This window comes from Dermacentor variabilis, chromosome 5 (assembly GCF_050947875.1).
Source record: "Dermacentor variabilis isolate Ectoservices chromosome 5, ASM5094787v1, whole genome shotgun sequence".
NCBI lineage: Eukaryota > Metazoa > Arthropoda > Arachnida > Ixodida > Ixodidae > Dermacentor > Dermacentor variabilis.
Genome location: NC_134572.1, coordinates 79,219,477 through 79,229,880, shown reverse-complemented (window position 1 = coordinate 79,229,880; position 10,404 = coordinate 79,219,477). Strand labels below are relative to the sequence as shown.

Here is a 10,404-nt window from a genome sequence, read left to right as displayed (position 1 = left end):
CTCGAAAAGGCGGGCATTACTTGCACAAAGAATTGAAATGTATAATCGACGAATTCGTTTTTTAATTAATTACCTTATGGGCCATATTGTAAGTTACAAGTTCTAGCCGTGGAGCTTGCAAGGCGAATCCACTTGGAAAGAATTCTCAAGATGACATCGGCTTCGAGATATTAATTTCCGAACTTAGCGGAGAAATGCATTGGAGTTCCAGTTACTTTCTTAACAAAACATCGTTTTATGCATTGAGGCACGAAAATCACCGGAATGCCAATGCAGTTCTCCGCAAATTCGTTCCAAGTGGATATCGCCTTGCGAACTCCGTGGCTAGAATTTGTAAATTGCAACATGGGCCATAATGTAATTAGTTAAAACTATAGAATAAAAACAGGAACAGCGTAACACAGTACTAGCGAGTAAAGAGCACAGCACAGAGACTGCTCTTTACTCGCTCGTACTGTATTGCGCTGTTCCTGTTTTTATTCTAAAGATGAACCAACCAGCCCCATTGAACACACTGCTCGTTAAAACTAAATTGGCGAACTTTTGTTAAAAAGCCGATTTCAATTTTTTCTGCAAGTAATTGGCCGCCATTTCCAGTAGACCAGCTCATCAACTAGAATTGTGCTATCTACCACAGGCAACCTTTAAAAATGTTCGAAAGTGTTGTCTGAAGCGCCTTGTATATGGCACGCACATGCTTTTTGTTTTTGTAGGGGGTCCATTTTGTCAAATATCTAAGAGTACGCGGTGCTTAGACATAATATTTTGCTGGCATAATCCAGTGAATCGTACTTGTCGACCTTGACAGCGTTGTCTAATGTAATGTGAGAATACTAGATCGTTGTTTCGTAACATCCATGGTCACTCCGGCATTCCCTTTCACGGAACGTGCGCAGTTATTCTTGCGACTTGTGTGCTCTGCTGCAAGACGAGCGAAAGCAAAGAAGGATATGCAATACGTGATTACAGTTGTAATGACAATTACATGCGACGACGACGACAAGCCGGCACGAAACTTATTAGCAGAAGCAGAGTAACTCGCAAACGCTCCTCTTTCTTTTTCTTCGTTCCTTTCTTTTCTTTTTTTGTCTAACAATTTCGGTTACGCACATGATGTATATAATAGGTGTGGTGTTTTCTCATAGAGAAATGTTTGTTATCAAATATAGTTCCAGCGTTGCCACGTTTTCGTCGCTGTATTGTCATAACTTCGCTCATTTATTCCTTCGTCACATTTCTTCGTTTGTCACATTTGTTCGTTGGCGCCAACATTGCACACAAAAAAACAACTGCATAGCATTGCTGCCCTTTGCCAGCAAGCGACGCTGCAGTGAGTCATAGTCACTCACCACATACCTTGCTCTTACCACTGTAGTGAAGTGTAAAGACGCAGTGGCCATTACGTAACCCATGAAGTCCTTACGAACTAGTGTACGACCCATCGTATTCAACAACACCACCAGACGCCAGCCTTGCGAACCGCATGACTCGTCTGGTGTCCTAGTTAAATAAAAGGTAGCCAGGGAGGCACCCTCAAATCTAAAACGTCATATGCTTTCAAGAAGTAGCCGCTAGTGGCAACACTCCATGCGGTCACTAACACGCAAATCAGCGTCGAAGTTATCACCGCGCAAAACTGCACTCATCTTATAAGAACCGTTTTGTTACAAGTGCGATCGTTACCTGTGGCGAGAAGTCCTCCAACGCTCACGTGCGAGTTATGTTTCACGGCGGTAACCACGCAAACGCTAGGATGTAAACTCGCGGGACTAGAAAGGCTGACGTCTGTTTCCTTTGGAAACCACCAGAAATAACGGTAATTCCGGATCGTAAACATGGTACTGGAAACAAAAAGAGAAAACAAATGATGAAGAGAGAAAACTCTTTTGACGGGGCACGGAGTTGGGTGGATCGCCGTGGTGGGTGGAGCCTTCAGTCCAGGCCCCAGCGGCGGTGGCAGCGCTTTCGGCTCTGGCGATCAGCGTTTGCTGATCCTGAAATGGCGAGCTGGTGAGCACTATCTCCCACTGCTCGTGCGTTGCGTTCCGGTTGGGGGAATTATTAGAGATTTTAAGGCAGACCCTTCTGGTACGGTGTAGGGTAGCTCGCTCTGTAGAGAAAGGACAAAGCGGTTGATAAAGGAAGAGCGTGAGGTGGGGATAGGTGTTGGTCTGGAGTTGCCTCCAGACCGTGGCTTCAGCTCTGGTGAGGGACGGTTGTGGTGGCGGCGTCGTTCTTCTCGAAAGGTGGTGGTGCTGAAGTATTTCATGGTAAGTGTGTTGGGCTCTTCTGGCGTCTCTTGCAGTACCCGGTTGCAGTCACCTCGACCATTGTGTGGAAACCATTGTGTGTGTGCACAATGGTTTCCGCTAAAGGCGTCGTGTCCCGATGTCCCGATTATCATCATGTGGGGTATATCGTAGGCTCCACATGCTGATTGACAATCTGTAAAAATATATATTTTCTCATCCTTGCTCGATGCCGAGATGGCGAGGGCGATGGCGGCCTCCTCTGCTGCGGCGACGTGGTGCGTACGAATGGAGGCCGATACCAGTTAATCTTGTCTGTTTCCTGCTACGCTGATTACCACGCTCTCCCCATCGGGTACTTGGCCGCATCTGTCCAGCGAGTAGTGGAAAGAGTGCCGTACCCTCTTACTATTGCTTTGGCGCGTGCGTTTCTCCTGCCCAAGTGATATACCGGGTGCATGTTGCGCGAAATAGAAGCCGCCGTTATTTACTTATATAGCGACTTGAGGAGTGCTGGTTGACTGTTGGTTACTTGAGGAACGTGGAACTTACGTCATATGCGACCGACCGATTGCCACACCACCAAAGCGAATAGCAGAAAAGTAGAAACTGGGCTGTGGTTTCTCATCAATTTTACCGATTTCACCAATGGTGGCATTCCGAAAGACATTAGCTTGCTCATTGGATCTGACAACCTCACGCCTGGCCAAACTATTAAACACGAAAAAACGACTTGGAGCTGTGGAAACTGCTGTAGGGTAGACAGTGCGAAAGCCTGGCGAGAGTATTAAGCAACCCCGAGAGTCTATGCACTCGGACTGTGGTTCTACGGACCTCGGTCATAGAGAAGATAAGTGACACCCTCAAAAAATTCTGGACATTGGAATTGATCGAAGTGAACGAATTGAGCGAAAGTGCAAGGACGTGTTTAATGCTGGAATTTTTTAAAGCAGTATTACGAGGGTTGACCGCCGCTACTATGTAGCGTTGCCCTGGAGTACAGAAATATCTCTGGGAGACAAGGAAATTGCAATGAAAATGTTAAACCAGTTAACAAACCGTCTCAAGCAGTCCCTTGTGCTACTTCACAAGTACGACTCTGCGATCATACAGTACAGCATACTGGACATCCACAACAGCGCAGAAAAACAGATAAAAAATAGAAAAAGGAGCAGCATGGAGAAGGAGGAGCCAGAAGTGTTTCTAGCTGTAGGCACCACCTATCGTTGCAAAAGCTGCTAGCAATTGGTCTGCTTACTTGGCCTGCAATCTTCCAGAAAACCAGAACGTCTGGAGCCATTAAAAAAGGTGTGGAGTATCTTGAGGCAAATCGTGAAGACGGATCATAACGGAATGCGGCGGTTATGACTGTTAAAGGAGCACGTTCTCGCCAGTGGCGTGCGTTCAAGAAAGAACAAAGTGTTGTTTTGCCTCCAGTGCCTTTCCTTTGAACCCTTACCACCACCGCCACCGCCACCGCCACCACCACCACCACCACCACCACGTACGCTATATTTCGATGACGAGAAGAACGCTGGATCTGAGGAGAGAGGTTCTGATGCTACATGGCCTGCAAGCACACAGGCACACTTCCCCACAAAGCCACAGCATCACTCACCGCCAAGCGCTACTTCTGCAACAGACAATTCAGCTGCCCAAGATCTTCAGGTTCTTGCTGTGCTGATGCCGCTGGTGAGTGTTACTGGCGGAAACCTAATATGCACACATCACCCGCTAAATGTGTACTGCAATTCCTGGACTCCCTTGAATCAGTACTTGCACTCTAGTAGTAATGAGTAATGTGATGGCTTGTCATGCACAACCGCTGCTGCCTTTCCGGGAGTAAGTCAAGTGTGCTTCAATGGAACGCCGGAGTTCAGCAGTCACGGATGTCAGATTTTCGGCACTCTGTCTTTGAGACCAAGTTCTTCATCACCATCATTTGTCAACTGTCGGGTTACTAATCTTCATTCTGCACTGAACGTAGTGAAGTTGTGTGTATCCTCAAAGAGCTCACATAGGTTCACCGAATAGTGTAGCCTCAGAACGACTATGAATACGCATGTCTCCATGTTAAAAATAGGTGTCACTCACACTGATAGACGCCTACATATCCCCATCACGCCGACGGAAACTAAAAGCTATACTCACAAAAGTACCAGGTCAGTGGATAATTACAAGAGATTTTAACGCTCATGATCCGCTTTCGGGAAGAGAGAGAGAGAGAAGTTTAATGATATGAAATGCTGAGAGGTCGGCCTGAGGTATATTCCTCTAGCCAGCTACTCGGCATTGGGGGAAGGGGAAGAGGGAAAGAAAGAGGGAAGAGGTGCATGATGGTTGACGATGACGATAGAAGGAAGGAGTAGAACATATCGCAAGCAATTTGGCATGCTCAAAGTCTGCAATCCAAGCCCGTTGTTTTTAAAAAGTTCAGTAATGCCTGAATGGCCTTGAAACTCGATTGAGGATCTGGCCAAGGGCCTAAAATAACGTCCTCCGACAACGGTGCGCTGTCGAGACAAGTAAGGTCGTTGTCCAACCTTTCATGCTCTTCCACGTACTTAGGGCAGTCACAAAGCACATGACCTATAGTCTCAGTCACATTGCACACCTCACAGTGTGGAGACTCGGTGCGTCGCATGAGGTGCACGTATCCGGGAGCTTCAGGATAAATCACAGAAGCACGAATCCAGTTCATCCTCCTTAAGGGACAGGACTGAGACTTTTGAACCATGGCAACCCGATTTTCTCAGAGGATCTACATACAACGGCTGCTTCGACTTCACATTTGTTTCGTAGATTCCAAGTTCTAAAGTTCAATAGTTGAGATATTGAAACTTACGGCAGGGACAATATCCCTACGCACTTCGCTATAAGAGGCCTGGATGGATCTCTATCCCTTGTGTTGTCGAGACAGATGGCAAGCATATCGAATGTCGGTGGAGGACATGTGTAGAGATCAATCCGGTTCCTTTGAAGACATGATTGTGCCAGCGGTGTAGGCTTTTACACGGGCGTTTAGAATATCTGCAAGATGTATGGATTTTGACTAAGAATTGGGGAGACTTCGGGCCATTCACCGGAGCACGAGGTTTATTTATGACCTCAGTTTAGCCCAACGAATTCGTGAGAAAGCTCAGCGTCAGATGACCAAACTTCAAGACCAACGATGGCACAGCTTCTGTGAATCGCTGAACCCTTGCAAGCCGCTATCCTCCGTGTGGAGAACTCAAGGTCCTCGCTCACTTCCACAACAACGTCATTTCTTCACTATACTGACTCTACATGAAAGTCTTTCAGAGCTTGAGGTCGCTGGTGAATACCGTGTGAAGGTTGCTGGTTGCGTATTTCTAATTGCCGGCCTCTCACTGCATGACGTTCCTGTCACACGAGACCAGAGTATGGAAGTGCCTTTGTTTATGAACAAACTTAAATCGGCTTTGACTACGTTCAGGTTCTCATCTTCACCATGTCCCTACGGGGTAACTTATGCTGATTTACGCCACCTATATCCGAGAGCGCAATGTCGCCTTCTGGATCTCTTCAATCAATCTTGGCATGACGGCATGACCACTGACGAATGGAACTGCAGCCGACTGGTGCCTCTAATGAAGTCCCTGCTAGAACTTACATCTTGTGGTCGGCAAGATCATGGGATATTTCTGACACGTGTGAAATGTTACCTGGAACATATTAACATTTACCAAGAAGCCCTGATTGGCTTTCGACGTGGGCGGTCGGACAGTATTGGGACCGTCCGCGTCGATGTTGGGACCTCCGTACAACAGGAAAAATTGTGGATCGCGTTTTGGCGGCACTGTTCTCAGAAGTAAAAGGTGCCTACGGTAACGTCACCAACGAAGCTATTCTCGAAGCTTTTGAGGAACTTGGAGGCCACGTATTTCGATGGATTAAGAACTATTCCTCAATGAGGTCTATGTCCGTTGTTACCGAAGATGACCTGACGAATGGATATTTCTTCAGTCGTGGTGTCCCCCCTCCGTGGAGTGTCGAGCCCTACTTTCTTCAATCTGACTCTGACCAGGCTCGCTGAAATATCGCCACAGACGGCTAATGTCTCGCCGATGATACCTGCATCTGAGTTTCTGGCGTCACACGACATCAAATGCGCGGAAGAATCTAGGAAGCGGCCACCATGACATCTGCACACTTTCGCCGCCGTCACGGTTTTGATAATCTCTGCGGAAAAGTAAGCATTAGTAACATTTACACGCAAACTGATGTCCATCAATTCATTCTTTATCGAGGGCCAGTCAGTTGCGTATAGAAGGAATCGAAGGTTTGCAGGCGTAATTGTTCATCACGACCGTAAGTGGAGTCTCCATGTCTCCTACTAAGCTGTGACGATTGTCATAACACAGGCGCACACGGTCACCACACATATCGCCGTTCAGATACTCAGAACACACATTCGACATCTTTCACGGCTACTATTGCACTATTTAATTTGTTTACCAGCGCGGGGAACCACATACTTCATTCTGTGGTATTGTCCCGAGCCACCATTACTCGTCACCATCGGTCTTCAAACCTGGAAAGCGCCCAACATCTGCATTTTGTTGTCTCCGACAATATCAAGTTTGCCTCTCAGATCCTGGGATCATTAAGGAGGCTAACCTGTCACCGCTAGCGCTGAAGCAGCTATCTGTGCTTCTCCTAAGTAAGTTCTATTTTGTCTGTGTACAGATATACAGCGGTGGTTCTACCAGGTCAAACCGCTCTACTGAAGCAGCAGTACCATCCGATGCCATCTCTGATGTTTAAGCTCTCTCATATTACAGCGTCGACAGCAGAAGAACTTGCGGATCACCAGGGTACCTCGTCCGTTGCGTGACCCAGAAGCCACCTAATCGCTGGGTCATTTCCTGCGATTCGAAGGCAGCTATATAAACTCTGCAGCTTGCTCTAGGCCATGGTTCACACGAACAGCTAGTGTGTAATAAGGCATGCCCACCGCCAAGCGATTGAGAAGGGACACGACACTATTTCAGTGGCTGCCGAGCCAACGCGGAATTGTCGGACACGATAGCGCAGATTAAGCTATGCGCTGTACTCATCAACAAGGTCTGCGGCTTCCCACATCGCCCTCGAGAACAGATGCAGCGCGGCAATTTCAATCACTTGCTCGTCACATCATACTTCTACAACAGAATTCACCCCGTTTCACACACTCCCGCTTGTATTCTCTCGACCCTTACTTACGACTTCACCTGCTACCTGGGCTCCATCGTGGCGAAACAACTGTGTTATGTCGCATGTGGTTTGGAATCGCATTTGCGAATGCATATTCGTCCTTAATAGGAATGGCCAACAGTACTACGTGTAGTTATTGTGGACGTGACGAGGCACTAGGGCATCTTCTGTCCTATTGCCCATCCCTCGGAGCTGAACAATGCGCTCTGCCAGCTGTTTTAGGGCGCTGGGACAACAGACCACTTTCGTAGGGAAAGGATCCTGGCACCTTGACCTACGTACGCTTACAAACGCAAGACCACAAAAGCCCTATTGCGCTTCTTGAAGACAATGTCGGTCTTGATGTGTTGAGGACTGAACGAACGCGAGAGACCACCAGTGAACATTCCTCTGCGAGTGTGTTCCCGCTGTCTGCCTATTTATTATTTTGCATATCATTCATTTTTCTTATCTTTCTGCTCCCCAAGTGTAGGTTAGCCAACAGGGCACGACCTTGGTTAACTTCCCTACCCTTCCCTCCTCTCTCTCTCTCTCTCTCTCTCTTTCTCTGTCTCGTTTTTAACCTCGCGTATCGGCGTAGCGTAGCAGGCAACGAGGCTGCTGACATACTTGCGCGCGCAGCCTTGGAGTTTAGCCTAATGAATCAGGCTCGTCAGGACGCAAAAGCTGTGATGAAGCAGGCTATCTTAAGCTATACCCGTATGTTGTGGTCTTCGGCGCAACAAACTTGCGTAACTAAGGGACATCGCAGAACTGAAGAAGCGCTACTTTATCGCAATTGCACGGGCCCAGCGCAAACTACAGCGCGATGGCGCAGGAAGTCCAGTGTGGACCGTCGAGTATGGGTGTTAAACCGAGAAATAATCTATTTTTCTACCCAACGCGGTGGCATTAGGTCAGCTACACGAGCACAGCGTCAGTCTTTCACCTAAGTCTACCACGTTACAGAAACCGAGAATTGTTTTAACAATTTCAGTGTCAGGATTTTTTGCAGGTGACGGTCCCCCAGTGTCGGGTGTTTTTCTCGGATATTATAAAACGAACACAATGGTTTATTTTCAGTTATGCAGAAGGGAGAAATGACACGGATAATGTCAAATGAACTTTTAGTACCGTCCTCACATTCATATTTTCGTTTTCTATCCCCTACCTAGTTCTGTTCTGACGCACACGCTTCCGCGATAGCGCCGATGTATCAAGATAAAAAAAGCACACGTGCTGTAGACGCATGAGAGGTGGCAGAAACATGCAAGAATGGTGGCCTAGCGCCAGGGCACGAATATTTGAACGGAGAATCGCCGCATTAGAGGTGCACACAGTCAGGAACCACCTCTCCCATTTCCGGCTACAGCTCCGCGCGGCGACACCACGCCTAAGAAGTGGCCTAGACTGCGCAAGCCCAGAGCGATGAGAAAATATGCTTGCAGAAATATACAACAGATGGTCTAACTACCTTGGAGCGCGCCAACTTCGTGTTACTGCACACATCGGACTGAAGAAAGTGGAGAACGTACAGGTACGTCGGTGATATGGCAAGACAGAAACTCAAAAACGTGCCGGTACGTGAGTGACGCTTAAAGGGTTAAGGTCTGTTATGTGGGTAGACGCCTGTCGATGCCACCAGCCTCGAGGCGGACCTTCCTGTGTACGGTAGAAAAGAACACGACTCCCTCGACGAATTGGCCCAAACTGCAACCTCACTTCCTGGCTCGTTAAACGAAGCTCCCGAGCCAATTTGTGATCCACGCTGAGCCTGCCAGGCGCCTTACTTCCCCTTCCCCACCTTGTTCGCGAGCCTGAACTTGAGAAGCACTGTAGAGAGCAGGCGCACCCGTCGAAATGCGGCACCGGCGGCTGCAGCCACGTTCAGGAGTGTCCAGCGGTGGCGGTTCCCTGAACGTCGATGTACTCCTCGCCAAGGGCCGCCTGGGACGAGTAGTCCAGCGGCACTGGACTGCCCGCAACCGCCTGCAGCTCGGGCGTGAGCCGGCTGGCGCCGCCGCTGCTGCTTCCGCTGGTCGCGCCGCCCACGACGGCGAGACCGACGCCGCTGCTCGCGCTGGCCGCGACCACGGCGTCGTACAGGGGCGCCGAGGGCACCAAACTTGCCAGTGAAGGTGGCGGCGGCGGCTTGCCCACCACCGCGGGTGGCTCGTACAGGTGCGTGGCCAGGCCCAGGGCCGCGTGCGGTGGTGCCGCGGCTGCCGGCAGCACGTACGACGCCGGAGGAGCCGGGGGCAGGGCGAACGACGGCTGCGCCGGGCACAGGAAATTTTGTGTGAGCAAGCGTCCGCTTGAAATAGTTCTGCCAAAAGAAGGCGCTCTGAAGATTTGGAAGCTTAGCTGTTGGAAAGAATGTGACAAGACTGCAAGGTAGAATGAAAAACGATGCTGTTTATTTCGTTCAAACGGCGCGGATAGACGTAGGACGCAACAGAGTACAGGACAGTTGCAGGTCAGTACTAGTCCTCTGTTCTGAATGCTTTGGTCATTCGCCTGAACTCGTCCTGTTCGTGCTGGATGAACAATGCTTAACACATGAGTAAGCTATCGTGTGCAGACCAGCTGGGTGTGCAGAGGGGCAGGAATAAATCGTCATCCTCTTTCTAAGGTCGGTCGTCGCCTACCCCCCAATTGCAAGATATAAAACATTCACCGACGATTGCGACACTCCCTAACGCGAAATTTGAGTGCAGCAGTATACGTGTTTCTATTTCGCGATATATTGGCTGGCGCGGACAATCTGTCTCGTGCGGCGCGTTGCAAACGGAGCGAAGTATGGCGCGGCTGCCTCGCTAATAGTGACGCGCGGGCGCGATTCGCAGCAGCCGCCGCAGACAGATCTACGCTCATGCAGCGCTTTGTTTCCATAGAGACGACGCGCGCTACTCTGGCGCCATCTCGTAGCCATCGAAGCCGCAAAGCCCCTCTTGTGCGA

The 10,404-nt window shown here is 49.2% G+C and overlaps 2 protein-coding genes across 4 annotated transcripts in view; one reads left to right on the top strand and one right to left on the bottom strand.

Annotated features, from left to right (window-relative positions):
* Positions 1-10,404, top strand: part of LOC142582853 (uncharacterized) — a 365,477-nt gene that overhangs the window by 297,387 nt on the left and 57,686 nt on the right. The gene's annotated exons all lie outside the window — the stretch shown is intronic.
* Positions 1-10,404, bottom strand: part of LOC142582851 (uncharacterized) — a 71,028-nt gene that overhangs the window by 11,578 nt on the left and 49,046 nt on the right. The window contains exon 4 of one of the 3 annotated variants that reach the window (XM_075692933.1): positions 9,298-9,719. The exons of the other annotated variants lie outside the window; for them this stretch is intronic. Within the exon in view, the coding sequence (XP_075549048.1) occupies positions 9,333-9,719 (387 nt within the window). The 3' untranslated portion in view covers positions 9,298-9,332. The remainder of the gene's footprint in view (positions 1-9,297; positions 9,720-10,404) is intronic. 3 annotated transcript variants of the gene reach the window in all.